Genomic DNA, 26,593 nt, shown 5'->3' on the forward strand with positions numbered 1-26,593 from the left:
AAAGTCAGCCATTATCTTAAGCTATTATTTTTTATTCACAGATCTTATAAAAGAACATGTACTTACTTGGCTAGTAAATTCAAAAGTTTTATATATAATGTTGATAACTCTAAAGACATGTTTGTCTTTTTTTTTTTTTAATGCTTATTTTCTGAGAGAGAGAGAGCATGCACACGTGCACAGATTATGGAGGGGCAGAGAGAGAGAGAGGGAGACACAGAATGTGAAGCAGGCTCCAAGCTGCTTCAGCACAGAGCCGGACGCTGGGCTTAAACCCATGAACTGTGAGATCGTGATCTGAGCCAAAGTCAGACTCTTAACCCAGTAAGCCACCCAGGCGTCCCAAAACATGTTTGTCTTAATTAAACCATCAACCTTAAACTAGCTTTCCTATCAAATATTTTTCCAGATTATATGAACTTGGGAAATACTTGGATTCGTTTTTATCTGAGAGTTTCAGAGTCCTCAGTTTTGTAAGTGCTTGCCTTCAAACCAACTAAATAGAGCTCTATTACAAATTAATTTTAGCAATACTGTCCAGAGGTAGGAAGTAACCACATAATTACAATGCACATATATAGACTTATGTAAACATACCAATGCTTATAGAGATCTTATAGCTTGTTTTAAAATTACTGCCATGAAATAGGTACTAAATTTGCTAGTTATAAAACTTGGGTCTGAATTTGTTTTTCTGGTAGATGGAATAATAGACATCTGGCAGATGTCTAGATGGCTAGAGCTGTTTCTAGTATGAGTGGAGAAGACACTTAAGATTTATATTTGTCCTTAGCAAGTCAAGTTCCACAAGATTCTTCCCTTTTGTTTTTACTTGGTAAGAATTACCTCCCTGAAATTTGCATTTTAATGAGATGGACTAGGTAAGAGTTCCTGGAGAAGACCTGGTAGAACATTTTAAAGGCACAGGGAAATAAAGTACAAGCTTCTCATAGAAGAAATTTTTGTTTCCTTAAGGCCAGAATTTTTACATTTAAAAACTTTTGAGATAAATAGGGGAGGTTTTGGGGGTGGTAAAAAAAGATTGGAGGTCTTTGAATTGTTTTTGGAATCACGGTCCTGATCCTGTAAAGACTAGATATATAAAATAGGACAGCTATTTTTAATTCCTCCAAGAATTGGGTTGCCACCTCAGTGATGCCAAAGGATTGACAAACCCATCCACCTATGAGAATGTCTTCTTTCCCTCTGGTACATATAACTGAGGGGAGAAGGCCTAAAAGTACTCTGTCAAGCTATCAATGTCAGCTTTCAGTTTAAACTCCTGGTTATTGAGTCAGTCCGTCAGGTTTCATCTGGGACAAATAGTAAATATTTCTGGCAGTATTAAAGAACTTCAGGGACCCAACAGGCATCCTCAAAGAGGGTGTAAAAGGTACTACCTTCACAAGGTCTAGAGTCACTCCCAAAGAGAGCAAAAAGAAGAACCAACAACCTTCAAGTCCTAGGCAGGCAGAAAACCAAGCCATATTTAGGATGTAAAAATAACAAGCAAGAAGGAAACAGCTCTTCCCACAAAAGATCAATAATCAGTGGATCTAGATTTGGAAAGGAAGTGACAGTGTGAAATTTTATTACCCTCTCTCAAGTGAGCTCAGGAGGTAAGGTGTTCAGAGAAACTCTTAAGGATCCTCCCTGAATTTAAGAAATTGTCTAACTACAGTCCTTAATTTGGCCTTTGACCAAAGGGTGAAAGATCCTCTATAACCTCAGGTGGTCTTATTTTAAAAGGTAATTGTTGCCATAGTCTCTTTAGAGTGGAAAGGCAATGTAGACAGAGGATCACTGGGATGAGTACTCAAAGGATAGAGGGGAGAAGTAGGAGTTACAGCACATCTTATTAGTCTTGTTTTAGATACCTTTTCTCTTTTTCATTAGCTTTTTTAATGAAACTATTATAGAATTTTAAAACCTTTTAGAGGATTCTGCTTGCTAATTGGACCATTTGTTCTGTTTAATTTGAGAGCCTTGCTTTCAAGTATTCTTCTTAAATGAATGAGGTTGTCTAATTGGAGTGTTCCCCCATAATGGCCATTGTAATTCCACATTGTTCTCAGTAAAATTTATTCATTTTACTAGTTATCTGCATCTTTTAGGACTAAGTTTTTAGACACAAAATAAGCAGCTGTGCCAGAAGGTGGCACACTCAACTCTCTGAACATAAAGAATCTCATTTCTTTAGCTAGGCCTTTGGGTTTCTCAGAGCCAAACTAATACCTAAGAGGGACTTGCTGCTGTTCTGGGGGTTATACATGTGTTACAGTGTGCCTCGTTACACAGTTTTCTTGACATTGGCAGTTGACCTAGTATCAGTCTACCTCTTCCATGACCGTCTTTCAAACACAAGAGTCTTTGGGTCAGGTGGGCAAGTACCCTAATAGCTCTTAAATGTCAATCTGTGCCCACCAATTTTTGCAGCTTTTTGGCCTCCGAGATTCTAGCAGTAGCCTTTATGTACACAAGACAGACATACATGCACCTCAGCACACCAGTAGTAACCAAAATAATGTCCCTGCAGACTGTCCAAAAGAAGGCCATGCACACCACCAGCAACTCCTAAAGTGGACTCCAGCAGATTCAAGGAGACTGTGGACTGGAACTGGGGGAAGGATTCCAATGTGGAATTATAGATTGAACCAGGGCACTCCATTAGAGCCTCTGCTGTAGGTCTAAACTGACTCCTGAACCCAGGACTGGAGAATCAATTAGATCCGCAACTTGAACACAAAAAGTGGAGCTGAAACTGAGAGGGACTTACCAGTGGTCTTCAGAAATGGCAAGGACAGCACACTCTAAGGTTTTCTGGGTGCCACACCTGTATTTCTCATTGTCCCCAAATGCCAACAGATGTTCGCTGCCACTGGATGTGTTAAAAAACAAAACTAAACTTGAAGATCTAATTGGCTTTATTAAATAGTTCATGAATTGGGCAGCATCTCATCTAGCAAGTAGAGGCGAACTCTCAGAAGTTGTACAAAATGGAAGGTTTGGGGGCACCTGGCTAGCTCAGTTGGGAAAGCATGCTGACTCTTGCCCTGAGTTTGAGCCCCACACTGGGTATAGAGATTAAATAAATAAAACTTGGGGAAAAAATAGAAGGTTTTTGTAGAAGGAGGGTCGGGCAAGAAGGTTATTAGCAAAAGAAAGGGACTGTTCCGGGCAAAGTCCCTTTCCCTTAGTGGGAGTGCAGGTAGTTTTATCATGCAAATTACTTCATCTTCTTTTAGGGGATGGAGGGAACCCTTGCAGATGACCGCAAAATTCCCACTGACTGGTTAAGACTACTCTTCTGGGGCAGGTTTAAACTGCAATTAGATTAGGTAGTAAGCTTCAGTTTGGGGACCCAAAGTGACATTTGGGGTGTGTGGTTTTTCCTTTTTAATACTGTGTTTGTCAGAGAAAGTAATTGCTGACATTTGATTTTGAGATCTGTTAGCTACTATCTCCCAGGGTAACTATGGAGCACAAAAGAAAAAAAGGAGGAAGTATAACAGGTTTACTTTATCACTTGCAGTGGAAGTTTAACAAGCAGTTAGTATATAAGTTTAACGGGCAACTCTGCAACCTACTAATAGGAAAAAGCATATAGATGTCAAAGAAATGTATAAAAACAAGTACAGAATAATGCAAAAAAGATAAATTGGTTGCTCCACTGTGGAAAGAAATGAAAATTTTATTTTTATTCCTACATTCTTCCATAAGGATTTGAGTGGACCTCCAGAGAACGATCACTAAAATAGATACAGGCAAAAATGATAAGTATAGGGGGGAAATTACCTTTTTACCTTAAATCCAGCTGAGCACAGATACTACCCAAAAATTAGACTGTCACATACTGAGCTCAGGTACCATGTGACCTGACCCAGTTACAGGGCCCGAAGGAATGAGAAAAATGCCCTACATTCATAGTACTTTCTTTTTATAAAAAGTAATGTGTTTTCATAAATTGTGTCCTATAACCAAAAGCAATATAGTTGAAGTGAAAGCCTTCCACTCCCTCCCCACATATATTTACTTGGTAGATCTCTTTCTAGGCTTTTTCTTATGTATATAAACATTACAGATTATTAAAAACAATAGATTGTATTGTACAGACTACAGCTTTTTCAAATTTAACCAAATGTTTTAAGTATCTTTGCGTGGCAAAACATATGTATCTTTTTACTCAAAAGCAGAGTATTCCATTATATGAAAAAGCCATAATTTATTTTTCCAAACCTCTATTAACATTCTGCCAGTTTTTCATTATGAGAAATAGTGCATCCAACAGCCATGTATGTGTAAACATTACATTCACAGACACACATCTTTGTGTCTTTATGCTAGTATTTCTATATAATAAATTGTTTATGAACATCTAAAATTGGGAGTCAAAGAGATAATGCACATTTAAAATCATTTATATTATTTTCCAAAATAAAATTTCTGATTTATACCATCAGTGGTTTTCTGGGCAGCCACTAATTATGTTGACCTGGCAGGAGTAGAAGTGGAGCCTGCCCCTCTCCCCTGCCCTCAGTTGATACATACCCCCTTCCTCTCTTCAACTTGAATCTTTTACAATGTTTTGTCTTTTTAAAATACTGAGCTTCTGGTGAAGATTCATTTGAAAAATACTTCTAAGACTAAAACAGGTTTTGAAAACCACTTTTCTAGCAAAGTCTCTGGAACCATACATCTTTAGTTCATTGGTGATGTTCAGGGGAAATTACAAAATAGCCCAGTTTGCAGCATTCAATTCCACCTTCAAAACAGATCTCCAAGCAACCCAGGTTAGGAGGAGCTTCAGATTCCACTCAGCTTCCTCTAGAATATTTATCCAAAGATCAGTATCTTAGTTAAAAATAAAGTCCCTTTTACCTTCAGTTTGAAGATGGTGGTCATCTCCAGAAAGCTTTCTTTCAGTAATGGCTGTATGTAAGACAGACTTGTATAGATTTATTGGCAGTGACCAAAGAAATTAACAAGTTATTGTTTAGAAATTAGCCAGTCACTCGGGCACCTGGGTGGCTCAGTCTGTTGGTAATCCAACTTCAGCTCGGGTCTTGATCTCATGGTTTGTGAGTTCAGGGCCTGCATGGGACTCTGCTGACAGCTCAGAGCCTGGAGCCTGTTTCAGATTCTGTGTCTCCCTCTCTCTCTGCCCCCCTTTCCTGCTCACGTGCTCTCTCGCTCTCTCTCTAAGATAAATATTTAAAAATTAAAAAGAAAAAAAATTAGTCATTGTTTACAAAAATACATCTAAGTTACCTTCGTTTCCTTCTTTTCACTGAGGATTTGGAATCATCCTCTTTGAAGGCATTTTCTTTCCTCCTTTTCCTTCAAATATATGTTATTGCTGAGGTTATTGTTAAGCCTTTTAGGAAATTAGAATCTCATACTCAGCAGGTGGGGAGGTAATGTCATGAGTAGATCAGTTGGGCATAAATACCTGAGATGTTGCACATAAAACAGTAATACTCCACTTACCTGAGATTCACATACTGAATTCAGTCTTGAGCAGAAGGTAAAAAATACTAATAAAGCCCCAGCATTAAAGATCTTAGATTTCCCTTAGAGAAGAAACCCTTATAAATTGTAATCAGTTTGGATAATTTGGTTTCCCATCATGTATCAATCAAGACTCTTAGTTTCAATGATCATACATCCAACTTGAACTAGCTTAGGCATTGAAAGAAATTCATTAGTTTACATATTGAATTCTGGAAGGGCAGAGGTATAGCTTGAACTCCAGGATAATTAGAATCACAGTTTACTCATTATCTTGTCCCTGAATATCTGCCTCATTCTCTTATCCATCTTTCTTCCTGGGTTGGAAACATGGCTACTAATAGTTTCCAGACTCCTATCGTGCCAGTTTCACCAACCAAGAAAATTTACCTCTTTCCTTATGTCCAATTCAGAAAATCCCCAGGAGGAGTCTCAATGGCCCATCTTGGGTCAAACACCAACCTTTGACCCAGATCACTGTTGCCGAGGAGATAAGAACTGTTAAGACAGTGGCAGTTTCCATTTGATCTATATAGTTAATGTGGTAGATTCTGTTCTAGGCAGACAAGTAATAACAGGAGCTAACATTTACAGAGTATTTAAGAGGTACCAGGTACAAGGTCACCTGAGCATCCTGTATAGGGATGTGTTCTTTACAGGCCATAGAAAATAACAAATGTGAAAGCTATTTGGGTGGCAGGGTAACAGTAATGGGAAGTAACAGCTGACAAGAGAAATGAGAAACTTAAATACAGAACCATTATGTTGTATATTGTACACATCAGGCTCTGCGCTGACAATGCAGAGCCTGCTTGGGATTCTGTCTCCTCTCTCCCCTTCCTCCACTCGTGCTATCTCTCTCATGCTCTCTCAAAATATAAATAAACGTTAAACAGCTTTGGACATAGGTACACATAATGTTGACTCCTTGTCCACCACTTGCCAGCAATATAACTTGGAGCTTATTGCCTTATCTATACAGTGGGACACCACCAATCTTGTATGGTTTTAATCGTGGCTACATAAGATAATATTTATAATTGTTCAGCACACTGCCTGGAACATGGCAAATAGTTTCAGGATCCAGTAGGTGAATGTATAATTGAATTGACCAGTGGCAGTAAGACAAGAAACTTAAGTGTTATTCTTCCTCTTCAAATATCCAGCCTCCCTGTGTGTTATCGTTAACCAAGTTTCAATTAATCTTAGGATCACATGGATATATATTATATATTAAAATTACAGTAGCTTTATCATGAAAGGCTGTTTCTTGCATCTTTAGTCAAAAAAGTTTGCCACTCATCTCAGAGTCTCTATTTTAAAAGTTAAGGCTGTTAAAACACACTAGAAAAACTAAGGAGTCACTAAAAGCCTCACCCAGATTTAACTTCTTAAAGGAGAACAAGGTTTTCTACCTAGAATGATGTAACAAAGAATAGGTAGTATGTTAACTACTTGAAAAGCCTGATGCCTTTTCTGCCTTTTCATCTACCTCACTGAGATTTTTTTATAGGCTTTTCATTAAAATTTCATTTATAAATTTGTTAATCATGAAATTGTTTTTAAATGTACTGAAAAAGCAATTAAAATTTTTTCATGGATAATACAGATGTCTATTTTATTAGCTTTACATCATTTTTTCATATATAAGAAAGTTTTTCCACTTACAAGATCTAAAATTCAATTTCATAATTAAAGTAGTCATTAAATAAAATACTTTATTTAATAAAGTATTAAAGTAGCATTGTTAATGCTAATTATAATGACTTTAAACACTGTTCACAGAATCTAACTGACATAATTTGTAAACTATCATCCTTACTGAGGTTTTAAATACAGGAAGCTTTTAAAAATTGGTATTAATCCTGCCCTAAAGGATAGCCTTTATCCTTAGCTTAATTTTCTGGGAATAAAAACGTAAGGTAGAAAAAAGATTGGATTTCCTTTGTCTTTTGCTCTTCATTTAAATTGAAGATGACATTGTTGTGTTTGTCTCTGTAAAATAATCACAAATGCATGACCCATAACCTGGTTTCTTTTCACAGCCTCAGTGTTTACATGCCTGGCAATAGCATTGGGATTTTACAGAATCTGGAAATAGCAGAGAAACTACTATATTCTTCTACTGCTGGCCACTGCTATTGACTTCTTAGAACACTACACCAGGAGAGATTACTTGGAGTGAAATTTGCAGCAGGTACTTAGTAAAACAAGATTATTCAAAGCACATATGGACTAAAAAGAAATGTTTTAGAATGGGAAGATGTATTTTGTGTTTGTATTTTATATGTGTCTTTATTTTATGTTGAAAAGCTGTTCAAAGTCCAATTGAGATAAAAGGCCTTTTGTCTTTATCCTTTTAATAGTTCATAGAAGCTGAGCCTGAGCTTTCTTGTGTTTGCTTGAACTGTATATCATATAGGATTTCTTTGATGTCTGTTGCAAATTTAAAAATTATTCCTAAGCCTACATACTTGTTACTTTACTCAACTTTCCTGGTAACTACTACACCATTACCTTTTCATGTAAAATAAAATGTTGTCCTGGATGGAACTGGAGAGTGTTATGCTAAGTGAAATAAGTCATACAGAGAAAGATACCATATGTTTTCACTCTTACGTGGATCCTGAGAAACTTAACAGAAGACCATGGGGGAGGGGAAGGGAAAAAAAAAAAAAAGGTTAGAGAGGGAGGGAGCCAAAACATAAGAGACTCTTAAAAACTGAGAACAGGGGCGCCTGGGTGGCTCAATCGGTTGAGCTTCCGACTTCGACTCAGGTCACGATCTCACTGTCTGTGAGTTTGAGCCCCGTGTCGGGCTCTGTGCTGACAGCTCAGAGCCTGGAGCCTGCTTTGGATTCTGTGTCTCCCTCTCTCTCTCTAACCCTCCCCTGCTCATGCTCTGTCTCTCTCTGTCTCAAAAATAAAATAAAACATTAAAAAAAATTTTAATAAAAAATAAATAAAAAACTGAGAACTGAGGGTTGATGGGAGGTGGGAGGGAGGGGAGGGTGAGTGATGGGTATTGAGGAGGGCACCTGTTGGGATGAGCACTGGGTGTTGTATGGAAACCAATTTGACAATAAATTTCATATTTAAAAAAAAAAATTTATGGGGCACCTGGGTGGCTCAGTTGGTTAAGCGTCCAACTTTGGCTCAGGTCATGATCTCACAGTCCGTGAGTTCGAGCCCCACGTCAGGCTCTGTGCTGACAGCTCAGAGTTCAGAGCCTGTTTCCGATTCTGTGTCTCCCTCTCTCTCTGACCCTCCCCCATTCATGCTCTTTCTCTGTCTCAAAAATAAATAAACATTAAAAAAATTTTTTTTATTTAAAAATTAAATAAATAAATAAATAAATAAAATTTCATTAAAAAATTGTTTGGATTTTAAAGGCAACTTACCATCTAACTGGAGATTTGGGGTTTTTTGGTAGTGGATTAAAACAATAACCTTTAAAATCATGTGTACCCTAGTGCAATTATATGACAGTATGAAATCTAAAGAGTTGCCAATGTCTTGAACTCTGAGTATTACATACACTTTTTTTGATTCACAAAAGCCAATTTATCCCTGCTTTTTAGGAATTCATCTTAAACTTATTACATAAAATGAAGGGTTTTGTTTTTTTTATGAATCCCTTAAATTCAGTAAACTTCCATTTGGTGACAAAGTAGATCAGGCAGAGTTTTATAAGGATCAGTTGAGAGTCAGTAAAAACCCTTCAGTGTATTTAAAAAGCAAATCAAAGTTTATAATTCCCCTTTTGTCAGTCTTTAAGAATTTAGATATATAAAAGCAGTATTTTTTTTTTAATATAAAGAAAAAATGAGGCAACGGAAAAAGCTATGGTCACCAACACTAAACTGATTGTCATTTTATGGACTAATAAATAAAAGGTTGAAACTCTTGATTTCAGCTCACATCATATCTCACGTGTGGGTTCGAGCCCTGTGCTGGGCTCTGTGCTGACAGTGCAGAGCCTGCTTGAGATGCTCACTTGCTCTCTCAAAAAGTAAATAAACTTTAAAAAACAAAACAATATTTCTACTTCTATCTCTAACATCTTTTTTTCATTTCTATTTTTGTTTTTCATTAACATAATTTGGCATAATAAAAATATATTTGGTCTTTGTCCCCAGTTCCTGGCACAGATCTCCTAAAACCCTTACCATTTCTTGATAGAGGTAATTACAGGCTTCTTTCCGTTTTCTTGGCACACAGCTCCTGAAATCCTTTAAATCTTCGGAATGATAAGAGTGGGTTTTGTATGCTGAGATGACTGGTGGCTGGGAGCCCTCATATAACTTCAGAATGGGGACCGGTTGCCAAATAGACCAAGGCATGATTAGAGGGTGAAACTTTCAGCCTCCCTGACCTCCCAACTCAACTCAACCTTTGGGGAAGGGAGAAGGACAGGAGAGGAGCTGGAGGTTGACTGAGTTCAGTCACTACTGGCCAACCCAAGGAACACATCAGGCCACTGGTGACACAACGGGAGAAGGCATGGAAGCCTCATGCACTGCTCACTCCATACCTTGCCCCCTGCCTCTCCTTCATTTGGTGGTTCCTGAGACGTAGCCTTTCTAATAAACTAATAGTAAAGTGTTTCTCCAAGTTCCTTCCAGCAAATTGTTGAACCTGAGGAGAGGGTTCCTGAAACCTCCAAAAGTACCGCTGATTAGTCAGAAGTACCAAATGACAACCTGGGACTTGCAAAAGGATGTCTGAAGTGGGGGCATTCTTGTGGGACTGAGCTCTTAACCTGTGGAGTCTGATGCCAACTCTGGGTAATGTCAGAATTGGACCGTTGAACATCCAGATAGTGTCAGAAAATCCAAGAACTGGTTGTGCTGGAAACAGCACACGTGACAATACATGTATGCGATTTATGATTAAATACATGTAACTTGAGGGTGTTACAATCTTGATCTAGCTGCTCTACTAAGACCCAAAATAATAGTTGTTTAAAGAACAAAGAGGTTTAGTTCTCACTTACCTGCAGTCCAAGTGTAAGCATTCCAGGGCTAATATGCCAGCTCCGTGGTATCTGGGCACAAGATCCTTTTCGTGTTATTACTCTACCCTTCCTGGTGTTGCCCTCATTCACAAGGTCCTGTGACTCACCACCATATCCACATTCTTCCAGAAGTAGAAAAGGGCAAGATGTAGGCAAGCCCTTTCCCTTTAAGGGCAAGACCCTGAGGTTTTATACGCCATTTTGGTTCATACTCTATTGGCCACAACTTGGTGTCTTAGCTGCAAAGGAGATTGGGAAGTTAGCCCTTATCCTGAGCAGCCACAAGCCAGGTAAGTCCTAACACTGTGGGGGAAAAAGGGAGAACAGGTACTGGGGGGCAACCAGGGAACCTCTGCCTCAAGGGTGCACGTTTCTATGACCACACTCTTCTAGTTCTTCCCTACCTCTCTGCTACAGAGAGAGACGCGAGATGTGGCCTGGAGAAAACCAGAGCAAGAATAACAAACTAGAGTATAAAGCATTAACTTAGGGTCACCGGGCGGGAAGGAAGAAGTAAGGCTGTACGTAGTCCCAGAAGGTGAGAAATAATGGATTTGGGAATTCCTGTGGTGGTCAAGAATGCAGATGCTGACCCTTCCCCACTAAGGTTAGGGTCTTCCACATTGCTGTGTGATTCTGAGCAAATCAATCTTCCAGCTATAAAATATACCTGTCTCCCACTGCTGTGGTGAGAATTAAGAGATAATATGTGGAAAGGACTTACACATAGTAAGTACCAAATAAATGTTTTATTATACATTGAAGGCCTATTGGAAACCACAGAGAAACTAACACTAATGACTATAAAGGTTATCAAAAGGATAGTTCAGGCATTTTTTAACACCTGTTTACAAACCCTTAATCAGCCTGATCTTAGCACTCCGATGCACCCATGTCAGGGCAAACTGGTCCTGATGACACTGTGTCAGAATGGCCTTCAGCATCCATGTAAATAAAGCACATGCCAGGACCCAGGGGGTGAGCATCTGGTGAATGGTGAGAAAGCTGCTCCCTGGGAAGCCCAAAGCCAACAATCAGCTCTTCAGGAGGAGGCAGGATATAGACAACTGCCCCACGACCAAATCGGCTACATCAAGGAGGGAGCAGGTAGAGGTAGGAAGGGAGGGAATGAAGTCCGAACTGAAATGAAATGCTGGGTTCTTTTTTGGTCAGCAATGTCAGGGGGGAAAGGAGGAAGAAAGAATAACAAAACCATGTGTCTTTTATCCCGTCCAGTCTGCCTCATTTCTGTGTTGCTTTCTTATAAAGCTTGTGAGACAAGGCAATGGTTGAATTCTAAAACAGATTATTTAAATAGGTATCCTTAGCAAACACATACTATGTTTTTTTTTTTCTTTTACAAGAACAGATTTTCACTTTACATAAAACTTTCCTGAGATACTTGGTTGTTACTGTAAAGACGTCCTTTTCTAAAATTTACTTGTCTGATGCTGCATTTTCTCCTAAATCCACATGCTTTCTAAAAGTCATTTGAAAAGTTAAAAAATGATAGTCTCTAGAAAGTTAAATTCTCTTATGGCTTCATAATAATTTTTAATGTCTACATTTCTTTTGATTACTGACTGTACCACCTTATATTTTAAAGTTTGTGTGATTACTTGCAAAATTAATTACTCATAAATGTGGAGTCTTGCCTACATAAATATATAAAAGTATATTGGGAGAGGGAGTATAGCTAAGTGCATGCAACTTTAGCAATCCCTTTGATAGCCTATATTTCTGCCTTCATAACTGGGATAGCATATATAAGAGTAACTCTGAAGAGAACTTATATAGGTTTTATATCAATTTAAAAATGAAAAACAAGTTTATTTAAAGTTATTTCATTGATGAATACCTTCTCACAAAAACTCCCCCAGAAGACACCTTTTTCTTCACTCGCCTTTTATCTTTGCTTGAGTCAGTAGAGTCCTCTTCCTACAAAGGAAAAGGCCAAATGAGAGATCTGCAGTAGACACAATTTCATCTTTCTACATGATCTGTTCCAAAAGAAGAAATTTAGCCATACTGTTATTTTCAACTCTGGGTTAAAATTTAGGCTTTTGTATAAATAAATTCTCAAATCTGAAGTATCAGTCCATCATACTGTGCTGATTCATGGACTAGGTAGGAGACACCTAGAGAAACCAACCAGTGCTGGCTCTGCCTGATACATCCCCAAAAGAGAACAGCCCTATTTCTGCTTTTTTTCTTAGCCTGTCACTTCTCAATATACTGCTAAATGACACAACAGTGTTAGAATGTCATCGCCTGGATTCTTTGCAAGCCCGGTAGTAGTAGAAACCACATCTAGTTCCTTCCATTCCTTCATTCCACATCCACTCCATTCCTTCCTCTGTGTTCATACAACATCCTTCTACTGCCCTTGTCTCACTCTCCACTCTGCCTGCCACCACTGTTTCCAAATATTTCTCATTCATCATGGTATTCTCAGGACCTAGCACAGAAGATCCACTTAATGCCACAAGGAGCAAGAGAGAGCTAGAAATAAGGTGACACTCAGCAGATGCTACTCATCCATGAGTAATTCTCCCAGTCAAAAATGCTCTGCACCCAGCTGGTCAGGACACAGCTGAATGCAGGGGCTCCAAGAACCACACAAGGCACATACATGTCCATGGGGAGAGCTCGTGGCTGGGGTTAGGATTCCACCAGGTGTTCCTGCCCACACCTTTGCACTATAAATATGGTCACTATTATCAAAACCAATTGCTGCTGTTGTTACTATTATCAAAAACTATTTAAGTACATTACAGATGTCAGACGATCCTAGGAAATTTTTCCTGGATAAAAATTATACTATTACAGACTGTTGCAGAGAAAAGTCTTCAAGGCACAGCTGAATGCAATCATAGGTCCTGACCAGAAGGTGGCAGGAGATTTGGTCAAAATTTCTTAAATCTGTATAACCGAGCACTGAACGGGAAGTTCATTTTATTTATACGTTATGTATTTAGACTCCCAAATAAACTAATTCTTCCTACTCTCAAGTATAGGGCTCCACACATTTATTTATCTACCGACAATGTTTATGCAGCTTGAACATGGAAAATGAAAAGGAAAGAAAAAGAAAAGGATATGAAAAAGCGTGAATGTACTCCTATGAATACTACGAGACAGAAAATACCTCAGTATTGCCACTTAGTCTTTCATTTAACATCAGTACAACTTTGTGAGACCGGTGTTATTCCCATTTCAAAGATGAACTGAAGACTCAGAAGCTTTTGCAGAAAAGAAGCAGTGGCAGGACTGCAGCTGCCAAAAAAGGTTGGTGACATTTGCTCATTTATGAAAAATCGATTAACCTAAAGTAGGACTGCAAAAGACGGTGGGCCCAGAGTACAGTGAGCTTGAGTCGGCTCTCCTGAAAACCACATGGTTGGTAGAGAGCAGAGCTTTAGGGGGGATGTGCGGTAGCATGTGGAATCGAGCCCAACCATGAGAACAGATGTTCTGGGGTAAGAAAATAATATTTTAAATAGCTACTAAAAAATAAAAATTTTCTAGGTACACAAATTGATTTGGAATGACTCAAAGATGCTCGTGAGGCTTGGGTAATCTCCAAAAGATGTAGGATCTGGTGCTGCCAGGAGGCAGAGGCGGCGGATCTCCTGCCGCAGGTTGAGGCGGCACATCAGGATTCAGACTGTAGGGGGTAGTTTATGAAATGTGTGTGTCCTCAGGTCCCCGGCCAATACCCAGTGACCGCACAGGCTGGCCTCTCTACACAAAAGCTTCCCACAGTGGCTAGGAGTGGTGCAAGGTAAGCACTGCAAAAATGAAGAGAATGGGTTATAATTAATTCTGTCTCTTGGAAAAGTAAGGGCTGGTAAGATACCAAAACTGAGAGAAAGTGTGTGAATGCATGCATGCAGAGAAATACACACACATGTTTGTAGATGAATAGAATGCTGTTGACACGAGACACACCAAACCATTACCAGTAGCTTCCTCTGGAGAGTTGGACTTGGTATGGGAAGGAACGACTGCCCTGCTTTTAACATTTTATAACAAGCACATGTGTTAATATTTTTAAAGTGGTTATTAAAGAGACTAATGATAAGTTTGTACAAAATAAAAAGGAGCCAGGAAGTTCTTATAAATCAGAGTTGAGAATTAACTCACCCACGATGACCAAAGAAAACATTTCCCTACGGAAAGAAAACACGAAATGCACCTGAATCGCTATCCTGTGTCACATGAGCTTCCACAAGGGCTACATCAAGCTGTTTTCGTTCACAAGAGAGAGTGAGGGTCACAGAGTCTCCCCAGTTTGCATTCTGCCTGCTCTGCTCTGAGACCAGAGGGCCATGATATGAGCACCACTGTGGGTCACCTGCTGTCACTTTCATTCTATTTTCCATACTCTACCTGCTTTTCTGTATTTGTTCTTTGTATCTTATATCCATTTCTTTTCAGCTTCCTCCTACACATTTGTCCTTTTTATTTGTCACTCTAAAGCATTTTTCTAGATTTTAGAGCTACATTTTGAATTCCAAATTCATAATTCTAGCCAAGAATTATAAGCAGAGCTAAAACTATGGGATCAAAAAGTAGAGATTGACTACTGATCTCACCATTACTAGCTGTGTGAATTTAGACAAGTCACTTAAAGTCTCTGAGCCTCAGTTTCCTCACATTAAATGAGGGCAGATCAAATGACATATGCTAACACATGAAAGAACTTTGTGAAGGTGAAGCGTTACAGATGTTAGTTTTTACTACTCTGCAATCTGAACAAAGGGATGCTATGACCACTCCCACGTTGGCTCCTTTCTACTCTTCCAACTGCTTTTGCATCCAACTGCTCGCATCAGCAGCACATATACTAACAATTTCTTTTGAGGAGCTGAAGCTTTCTTACATGGAATCATTATTCTGGCTATTTAGAATGTTAAAGTATACAGATTCCAGCTGTCTGAGAATTATTATTACTCTGCTTATAAAAAAATATTTTTCCTCAGGGCACCTGGGTGGCTCAGTCAGTTAAGCCTCCGGCTTCGGCTCAGGTCATGATCTCACAGTTCGTGAGTTTGAGCTCTGCATTGGGCTCCGTGCTGACAGCTCAGAACATGGAGCCTGCTTCGGGTTCTGTGACTCCCTGTCTGCCCCTCCCCTGCTGAAGCCCTCTAAATAAATATTAAAAAATACATTTTTTCCTCATATGTCACAAACAATGACACTGCACACCTCTGAGGATGCTATACTAGCCAGTATATATGTATATGTAAGTATGTGTGTGTACATATAAAGTTTTATACTGTTATACACATAACTCCTTTAATCTTTACAACACTTTACCAAGTACAAATTATTAACTATGGCTTAAAAATAAGGCACAGAGAGGTTAAATGACTTGTCCAAACTAAAAAGGGTTATGACCAAGATTCAAACCCTAGCTTAGACTCTTAGCTACTCTTATATACTACTTCTTGAGAGAGATAAATGTGTTAAGAAGGACACCAACCACAGCAAAGCTGGAGACCTGAATCTTTTCCAGTGTCTTCCTGAGTTGATCTACCTCTGCGCGATACTCATCCAGCTGACCTTCTAATTTTTCTCTGCGTAGCCGTTCATACTCCAGCTGGCCCTGCAGCTCCTTGATTGTCCTATCAAAAAAAGTTGTTTTCAGTCAGTCTTCAATATGAGCTACCAATTATTTTTGGCAATAGCGAAAAGCATACATGCATTGTATTTAAGGCAAATAAAACAAAGAAATAATTTATTCAACAAATAGGTACTGAGAGTCTAGTATGAGCCAGCACTGATCTAGACACTGGGGAGCGAAACAGGCCAAATCTGCCTTCCTCAGGCTTATCTTAGCTATGGAAGAAGACGGTAAAGAAACAAGTAAATAATATGGTATGGGGAAAGGTGATAAATGCCAAGGGAGAAAAAATTTAAGCAAGAAAGAGTAATATAAAATGTCGCCAAGGAGGGGATTAATACTTCAGACACAGTGGCCAGGGAAGGCCTTCCTGAGAAGGGGGCTTCTGAAAAAAATCCTAAAGGAAATGAGAGAGGTAACGACGTAGACATCTGGGGCAAGAGCATTCCAGAGGGAATAGCATGTGCAAAGGCCCTAAGGCAGAAGTATGCCTGGCGAACTGGAAGAAAACCAGAAGCCAGCGTGGCTGGAGTAAAGTATAAAAGGAAGACTAGTAGGTCACAGAGTCAAAAGAGAGCCAGAATAAGCAGGGCCTTCTAAGTCACAGCAAGAATCTAGGCTTTCACCCTGAATGAAGTGGGGAAGCCATTGGAGGGTCTGGGCAGAGAAACAGCATGAGCTTAGACTTTTGTTTTGCTTTCGTATTTTTTTGATGATCTACAATTTGAGTAAAATACAAATATTAACTGAACAATTCAAGGAGTTTTGATTAATGTGTAAACCTTGTAATCACCACAACTGCCAAGATACAGACTATTTTCATTGCCTCAGAAAGTTCCCTCGTGTCCTTCCCAAGTGATCTTCATTTCTCATACGCAACCACATTCTGAATGTCTATCATGTTAGATTAGTTTTGCCTATGCTTATAAATGAAATTGCATATTACATGCTTTTGTGTGCTTGACTTCCTTCAGTCAACAGTATGTGAGATTTACTGGACCCAGATTTTAACATGATTACTCTGGATGCTGTGTTGAAAAAGACTTCAGGGTTTGGGGACAAAGAATTAGGGGGCAGGGACAGGAAGCTGGAAATGCATCAGGGAGATGTTAAAATAAATCCAGACATGAGATGATGACACTTGAACCGGGATATTTTTCTGCCTTGTTGCTGGATAGTGGGGGGGAACAGAATTTCCGAAGCAGGCTGGGTGGGATGTCAGGTTCCTGTGAGGGCGATCTAAGAGCATCAGTAGTAGCTCTCTCATGGAAGTGAGCGGGGTTGAGACTGGGAATAGGGAAGAAGAATGTCAACTGATTCAGCAAACAAGATTCAGCAAACAAGAAGGGAAATTCATTCCTAGGACAGAGTAACACCACTGGTGCTTTGCTGTATTATGACTCTGATCTAACTAAGTGATAACAACAAAATCAAAAGGACGTCCCTCAAACCAATACTTGTCCAGTGTTTCTTTCCAATTAGACCTAAAAGCACGGGTTTGTACCTAAAGAAAAAATGTCTTAAGATGCACTCAACACAAAGTGGTGAACAAATGCTACAGAAGAATTAAAGCTCACTGAGAAGACACTGAAGTCTCAGCTGACATGAAACTACACTTGGCACAAAGGCTAAAGCAATCTTTGGGGGAGAATCTGTTCAAAATCACATCAACAGGATAACCATTTCACAGTGAAATGTGAATATTAGCATTAAAAGTTCCATTAAGGACTGTTAAAAATCATAATCATCTCAGATAACAGGTTTGGAGTCAAATAGACTCAGGCTCAAATCCTGGCTCCACTTCCCATCCTTTCTCCTGCCTTTGTGACTTCATGAGACTCACTTAACCTCTATATTAAGTCTTGGTTTCCCATACACGTAGTAAGACAATAGCTCCTGGCCCCGTGAAGGCTGCATGAGATAATGTATCTAAGAAGCTTATCTAGTGCTCAGCATACAGTAGTGCTCAGAAGTTATACAAACAGCCATAGAAGTACTAAGCTACCTTAGAAGGAAAGCAAAGAAAACCAAAGTTTAAAGCTCATTATCTAGGGGAAAAAATGCTCCAGTGTGAAGAACTTTTCCAGACCACAAGGGTTTTCACCCAGGCTCTTAAGCAAAGGCCAATACTAAAAATATTCTACACCTCAAAACACTTTAATCAATGTAGAGGCAGTGAACACCTGAGATACCAAAAAGACCTCTAATTAAAAAGCAATTCTTTTTGTTTTGTTTTGTTTTGGTCTGTCACAGCTTCCTAGTGTCTAAGATCCCACTAAGAGGGTATTTTGGCTTACGGCTTTGACTTCAGTTTAAATTCCCAAGTACCTGAGGCTACATTGAGAAGAGGGTGGAGGAAAAGGAAACAGGTTCTAAGGGTGTGAGGGACTCAAGCAAAGGAAAGGGAAAGCAGAGTCCATGTGGGCTGCTTTTTACAGACCCATGTTTTGATTAGGCCAGAATCCCTTGTCCTGTCTCCCCTTGTTCCCCGTCTGGTGGGAGGAAGTGAGCATGAGGCACCCTCTCTTCCAGCAACACCAAATGTGCAGCAAGGCGATTCAGGGTGCAGGCAGTGACAGGTGAAGGCAGCTATGGAACCCCTCACTGCCCCTGGACACGACCACATTCTCTGATTGGGCAGGACAGTCGGGGAGCCCAGGACCGGGTCTCAGATTTACAAGCAATCAGTCCAATTTGACAGGAACAGGTAGAGACTGTTGGTTGATAAGCTCAAAGTAGGTGTGGTCTCAAAAAAATAGAGTTTCAGTTTTACAAGATGAAAAGAGTTCAGGAGATCGGTTGTGCAAAACTGTGAAAGTACTTAACACCACTGAATTGTACCCTTAGAAATGGTTAAGATGATACATTCCATGTTATGTGTATTTTACCACAACCAAAAATCATCTTAACATCTTCTCCATCTGGGGGCTTAAGAGAAAAACTGGCTGGAACCTTAAACCCTTTGGTGAGGATGGAAAAACAGGTTGTCAACAAACCCTTACACAGCATTTAGAAAGGTAACTAAAAGCAAACCATAATAGTTCGGGGGACATTACTTTTCTGACTCAAGCTGTTCTTTCTTCTGCTTTAGATCTTCTTCTGTTATCCCTCCCAAGTGTTTATAGTTGCTCTCAGCAATTTCCAGCATGTGTCTCAATTCAACAATTTTCTTATAAGCTCTCACTGCAAGACAAAGTTGAATAGGAACCTTGTTTAGACAGATAACAGCTCATGTGTTCACAGGATGCTGGTCCTGAAACATGCTTCTTTGAGAGCCAGTGCCTCAACGCTCTGGGGAAGGGGGTGAGGGGAAGATGGCATACACATAGAGGATAAATATCAGTAACAGAAGATTAGGGTGAACAAGCAGTGAAATACCTGAATTGAGGATCCTTTTCTTGCTATGGGAGGATGTATCAAATTGCTATGGTTATTAATACTACAAACAGGAAGGCTTAAAAAACACCCTGGTTTCTTAGGATTAGTGGTGTATTTCAAGACCATGCACAATCTACTATATGTAAGAAAATTAGAAAAACTGAAATATGCTTGATTTAAAATAAACCAGATCTAACCCAGCCCAATTTTTTTTTTAAGTTTATTTCTTTATTTTGAGAGAGCGAGAGCACACAAGCAGGGGAGGGGCAGAGAGAGAGAGGGAGAGAGAGAATCCTAAGCAGGGTACACACTGTCAGCAAGGAGCCTCATGTGGGTTTCAATCCCATGAACCATGAGATCGTGACCTGAGCTGAAATCAAGAGTCAGGCACTTAACAGACGGAGCCACCCAGGAGCCCCAGCCCCCTAATTTTATCATTAGTCACTTGTAATATCTATTTAAGCAAGAGAATACTGAGGGAAGGAAGTTTTGAAAGCTGCTTTTAGCTATTATCCAACTACCAAAACTTTTTTTTAAATTTTGTTTTCTAATGTTTATTTTTAAGAGAGAGAGAGAGAGGGGGACAGTGTGAGTAGGGGAGGGGCAGAGAGAGAGGGAGACACAGAATCTGAAGCAGGCTCCAAGCTCTCTGCTGTCAGCACAGAGCCCGAAGCGGGACTCCAACTCACAAACCGCAAGACCATGACCTGAGCCGAAGTTGGACACGTAACCAACTGAGCCACTCACACGCCCCCCAAACTGAGTTTTCTATCCTTGTGGCAGTGGTTCTTAACCTTGGGTGATTGTCTCCTCCAAAGGCCATTTTTGCTCGTCATACTTGGAAAGTAACAGACTGTTGGCAGCTAGAGACATGGAATGCAACTAAAATCTTAAAATGCACAGGAAAATCTCCCTCAACAAATAAGCATCTGGCCCAAAAGATCAATAGTGCTGAAGTTGAAAAACCCTGCTTTATGGGACCAGGTTAGCAAGTCACAGCCTCTTCTCCCTAACACTTAACACGCGGATTTCTCTCTCAATAGGTTATAGAGCTGCAGGTTCCAAGCTACATACATCAGAATCAAGGTCTCTTTAAAAATGTATGTGTTTGTGTCTCATACCAGACTTACAACTTCAGGTACTGGTACTAAGCCCCTCAGACAATGTTGATGGGCAGACAGGTTTGGGAACCACGATAACCAGCAGCAACAAGTAGAATTTAAGAAAAGAGAAGTTAAAGAAGATTAAAAGAACTGTGGCTATTTAGCTCATATAAGAATTCTTTAATATCCAAAGACTATGTTTTAAAGGAGCTGTTCTATGGGGTCATCAGAGTTAAGAGCTAGGATTAAATGAGATTAGCTCCAGGAAGAGAGATTTTTAACTCAACAAGGAGAAACTTGTCAACAAAAACAGTAAGAGCTATTATGTATTTCTGGAGTGCCTGTGATGTGCAAGACATTACATTAAGTTCCTTACACATTTTAATCCTCACAAGAATGCTGTCAGATGAAAATGGGATCCCTGGAAAACAATGAGTGTCTTGTCACTGAAGGTGACTCAGTGGATGCTGGATGACATGTGACAGCAATGTTGAGTCAAGAGCCAAACTTCAAATGGGTGTAGGGTTCTATGATGCCATAGTCCTAAATATAATTTACTAAAGAATGCTCTAAATTGAGGCTCAGTCCCAGGAATTGTCTATGTCAAGAAATCCAATCAGTCTCTGGCAAAATGCAGTGTCCCAAGAAGAGGTCGTCTTGTCCTTCAGGTTTTGTTCTGGAATAAAATTAAATAAGGACGAGAAAAAAAGCCCATGGTTTCATAACTTCACTAGCTACAAGCACACCAGCTAGGTACCAGTGAGCTTCACTGTACGGCAAGAGTTTAAGACTGCATTTGTATCAAACACACCACAGTAGGAAATGGTTCTAGTCACATTCTTGGTCTGTCCTAAAACATCTTTTCAAAATGTTGTGATTCACTGACAATGATTCCCTTACAAATTTCAGAAGTAAATTTCAGAAGTAAATTGAAAGTCTACAAATCAACTACTCATTCTCTGAGGCTCTAAGTTCATACTACTTCCCAAAAGAATCACCAAAAATTAATTTCAGTACAAACAAGAAAATAAAAAGTAGATAATTGAACTTTATCAAAATTAAAAGCTTCTGCAAGATTTCAGTCCAATAGACATATCAAATCTGTACCTATTTATAGAGCAGTTGCTTCTGAATAAGAAATGAGGGCTGACTGAGCAGCTTCTGCACAACAAAGGATGGAGAGACCACATAGAAAACAGCAAGAGAAACAGAGACATGGTAATGAAGGGAATTCCCACTCCCGATGTTGTAAACTACAGTAGGAAGGGACCATGAGCAGATTCATCTGCCCAGAGGCACAGAAAAAAAAGCCAGAGTTTAAAGGGGCAACTAGAATATAAAGGAACCACCATTAGAACCCTGCCAAACAACAGGGGAGCTGTTGGAACTCTCTGTGAATCAGAAGGGCTGGCGAGCTGCACAGTTCATGTTCCCACTCTACCCTGATAGCACAGATAGATGCAGGGTCTGATGTCCATAGCCAGCCTATCCCCTCAGTAATCCTGGGGCCCCTAGCCCACAATAGCCCCATCAGTTCCACCAAGGCAGGCCTCAGTGAGGTGCACACTGGGACCCTCTGGTCTGCACTCACAATAGTTCCAGCCATCTTGCCAAGGTGACACAGGCTCAAAATGCCATGCAACATTGAGGTCCATACCATATTGGCTCCAGATAACTTGCCAGAGCATCCCCAGCATAGCACAAGGAACCCCCAGCCTGCAACTACCCCAGCTCTAGCCAATCAGCAGGGAACCCTCTGAATTAAGCACTTTGGGACACTCTGATTTGTACCCATTTCAGCTCTAGCTATCCTGCCAAGGTGCCTTCAATGCACAGAGCCCTGAGCCATATTCACTTCAGCTTCAGCTGTCCAGCCAGGGTGCCCTCTGCATGCACAGCCCTAAGAATGCCCCCACCTACACCAACCTCTGCTCTGGCCATGACACCAGGAGAGCGCCAGCACAGAGTGCTCCAGGACCTCCATTCAGCCAAAGTTCCAGTCAGCCAGCCAAAGTCTAAACAGCATGCTACTCAACAATGAATGAGTCAATGAGGACATCAAAGAATAAATTAAAAAATGCATGGAAACAAATGAAAATAAAACACAATGATCCAAAATCTTTGGGATGTAGCAAAAGCAGTTCTAAGAGGGAGGAGTATAGCAATACAAGTCTACCTCAAGAAGCAAGAAAAATCTCAAATGAACAACCTAACCTTATACCTAAAGGAGCTAGAAAAAGAACAACAAATGATGCCTTAAGCCAAGAGAAGGAAGAAATAAGAATCAAAACAGAAATAAATGATACAGAAACTAAAAAAAAAAAAACAATAGAAAAGATCAATAAAACCAGCTGTTTCTTTAAAAAATTAATTGATAAACCTCTAGCCAGACTTAGCAAAAAGAGAAAGAAAGTAACAACATCACAAATGAGAGAGAAAAAAAATAACAACCAACACCACAGAACTACAAACAATTATACGAGAATACTATGAAAAACTATATGCCAACAAACTGGACAACCTATAAGAAATGAATAAATTCCAAGAAATAAATACATTATCAAAACTGAAACAGGAAGAAATAGATAATTTGGACAGATTGATAGCAAAGAAATTGAATCAGTAGTCAAAAAACTCCCAAAAAACGAAGTCCAGGACCCAGATGGCTTAGGAGGCAAATTCTACCAAACATTTAAAGAAGAGTTAATGCCTATTCTTCTTGAACTATTCAAAAACACAGAAGAGGGAAGAAAACTTCTCAATTCATTCTATGAGGCCAGCATTAGCCTGATACCAAAACCAGATAAAGACACCACAAAAAAAAGATAACTACAGGCCAATACCTCTGATGAACACAGATATAGAAAACCTCAACAAAGTACTAGCAAACTGAATCCATGGGATTTATTCCTGGGTTACACAGGTGGTTCAATATTCACAATCAATTAGCGTGATAGATTAATAAAAGGATAAAAACCATAAGATCATTTTGATGCAGAAAAAACCATTGACAAAATACAACATCGATTCATGATAAAAACTTTCAACAAAGTACGTTTAGCAAGAACATACCTCTACATAATAAAGGCCATATATGAAAAACCCACAGCTAATATCATCCTAAATGGGGAAAAACTGAGAGCTTTTCCTCTAAAGTCAAAAACAAGGCAGGAATGTCCACTCTCACCACCTTTATTCAATATAGTACTGCAAGCCTAGGCACAGCAACCAGACAACAACAACAAAACCTAAAAAGCATTTAGGGGCACCTGGGTGGCTCAGTTGGTTAAGCATCTAACTCTTGATTTCAGTTCAGGTCATGATCTTGCAGTTACTGAGTTTGAGCCCCGCATCAAGCTCTGTGCTGACAGTATAGAGCCTACCAGGGATTCTCTCTTTTTTCCTTCTCTCTCTGCCTCTCCCCTGCTTGAGCTCTCTCAAAATAAATAAACTTAAAAAAAAAAAAAAAAGACTGAGGATAACAAAAGGCCCAGAATCACTTGCTCAAATATTGCTTCTCCACCAATCTTTCCATTCTGGTTTATGGATATTTGAAAGTCTCATTTTATCATCTATTATTTGTATAGCAGTGTTGTCCAAAAAAACCTTTTCATGATGATGTAAAAATGTTCTTTATGTGCGTTATTCAATATGGTCACCTGTGTCTAGTGACTACTACCCTGGATAGTATTGCTATAGAGTACTAGTTATTCTATTATTAGTTTTGATTTATCTTTGTCTATAAGTGCTGAATTCTGAATAAATTCATAAGTACACCCTAAAAATAATAAAAAAAGAAATGGCATCTAACTTGGTAAGAAATAAGTAAACCTTTCACTATTTGCAAATGGCATGATACTATATATATATATATATATATATATATATATATATATATATATATATATATATATATATAAAACACAAAAAACTCCACTAAAAAATTACTAGAAATGATATCCCAAGTTAGTAAAGTCACAGGTTACTAAATCAACGTACAGAAGTCTGTGGCATTTCTCTTACACCAATAATGAAACATCAGAAAGAAAAATTAAGGAAAGGATCCCATTTACAATTGTACACAAAAAGTATAAGATACCTAGGAATAAACCTGACCAAAGAGATGAAAGACCTGTACTCTGCAAACTACAAAACATTAATGAAGGAAATTTAAGATGACATAAAGAAAAGACATTCCATGTTCATGGAATATTGTTAAAATATGTTAAAATGTCTGTACTACTTGAAGCAATCTACACATTTAATGTGATCTCTATCAAAATGCCAACAGTATTTTTCATAGAAGTAGAACAAACAATCCTAAAATTTGTATGGAACCACAAAAGACCCTGAATACCCAAAGTAATCTTGAAAAAGAAAAGTAAAGCTGGAGGCGTCATAATTCTGGACATCAAGTTATATTACAAAGCTATAGGGATCAAAACAGTATGGTACTGGCACAATAATAGACACACAGATCAATGGAACAGAATTGAAAATGGAGAAATGAACCCACTATACGGTCAATTCATCTTCAACAAAATAAGACTATCCACTGAGAAAAAGAATGTCTCTTCAACAAATGGTGCTGGGAAAACTGGACAGCAAAAGGCAAAAGAATGAAACTGTGCCACTTTCTAACACCATGCACAAAAATAAATTCAAAATGGATTAAAGACCTAAATATGAGACCTGAAACCATAAAAATCCTAGAACACCGGCAGTAAACTCTTTGACGTCAGCCATAGCAACCTCCCTCTAAATATGTCTCCTGAGGCAAGGTTCACAGAGCAAAAATAAACTTTGGGGACTGTATCAAGATAAAAAGCTTCTGCACAGCAAAGGAAACAATCAACAAAACTAAAAGCAACCTACAGAATGGGAGAAGATATCTGTAGACGACATATCTATCTGATAAAGGGTTAGTATCAAAATATATAAAGAACTTATAAAACTCAACACTCAAAAAATTAATAATCCAATTTAAAAAATGGGCAGAAGAGAGGTGCCTGCTCAGTTGGTTAAGAGTCTGACTTCGGCTCAGGTCATGATCTCATAGTTCGTAAGTTTGAGCCCCTCATTGGGCTCTGTTCTGACAGCTCAGAGCCTGGAGCCTGCTTCAGATTCTGTGTCTCCTTCTCTCTCCACCTCTCCCTGGCTTCTGCTCTCTTTCTCTCTCAAAAATAAATAAATAAACCTTGTTTTTTAAATGGCAGAAGACATGCATAGACATCGTTCCAAAGAAGACATACAGATGGCCAACAGAAACATGAAACTGATCAGGGTAATACAAATCAAAACTACAATGAGATATCACCTCACACCTGTCAGAATGGCTAAAATCAACAACACAAGAAACAAGGATGGCAAGGATATAGAGAAAGGTGAGGCCTCGTGCACTGTTAGTGGGAATGTGCACTGATACAGCCACTGTGGAAAACAGTATTGTGATTCCTCAAAAAGTTAAAAACAGAACTACCCTACAATCCAGCAATCAGACTACTGGATATTTACCTAAAGAATAGAAAAATACTAATTTAAAGGGATACATGCCATCCTATGTTTATAGCAGCATTACATACAATAGCAAAATTACGGAAATAGCCCAAGTGTCCATCAATTGATAAATGGATAAAGATGATGTAGTATGTATATGTATGTATACACACGCACACACACACACACACACACACACACACAATGGAATATTAATCATTGAAATCAATGAAATCTTGCCATCTGCAACATAAACGGAGCTAGAGTATACTGCTAAGTGAAGTAAATCAGAGAAAGACAAATACTGTATGGTTTCACTCATATGTGTAATTTGTAAAACAAACAAGCAAAGGGGGTAAAAAGAGAGAGTGACAAACCAAGAAACGGACTCTTGGGCCTTCTTGGTGGCTCAGTTAAGCGTCCAACTCTTGATTTCGGCCCAGGTCATGATCTCACAGTTCA

At 39.1% G+C, this 26,593-nt stretch overlaps 2 protein-coding genes across 3 annotated transcripts in view; one reads left to right on the top strand and one right to left on the bottom strand.

Moving 5' to 3' along the window:
- CCDC90B (coiled-coil domain containing 90B) overlaps nt 1-8,061 on the top strand; it is a 49,542-nt gene extending 41,481 nt beyond the window's left edge. The window contains exon 9 of one of the 2 annotated variants that reach the window (XM_045038672.1): nt 2,537-5,525. In XM_045038672.1, the coding sequence (XP_044894607.1) occupies nt 2,537-2,685 (149 nt within the window). In that variant the 3' untranslated portion in view covers nt 2,686-5,525. Of the gene's footprint in view, nt 1-2,536; nt 5,526-7,553 lie in introns of those variants that run through there. The other variant, XM_003992677.6, reaches the window with a different exon arrangement.
- Nucleotides 8,062-11,255: 3,194 nt separating this feature from the next.
- Nucleotides 11,256-26,593, bottom strand: part of ANKRD42 (ankyrin repeat domain 42) — a 74,555-nt gene continuing 59,217 nt past the window's right edge. The window contains exons 11-13 of the mRNA XM_023239398.2: nt 19,211-19,337; nt 16,014-16,155; nt 11,256-12,463 (exon numbers count right to left, since the gene is read on the bottom strand). Coding sequence (XP_023095166.2) covers nt 12,365-12,463; nt 16,014-16,155; nt 19,211-19,337 — 368 coding nt within the window. The 3' untranslated portion in view covers nt 11,256-12,364. The remainder of the gene's footprint in view (nt 12,464-16,013; nt 16,156-19,210; nt 19,338-26,593) is intronic.

Source organism: Felis catus, chromosome D1 (assembly GCF_018350175.1).
Source record: "Felis catus isolate Fca126 chromosome D1, F.catus_Fca126_mat1.0, whole genome shotgun sequence".
In the NCBI taxonomy this organism is placed as follows: Eukaryota; Metazoa; Chordata; class Mammalia; order Carnivora; family Felidae; genus Felis; species Felis catus.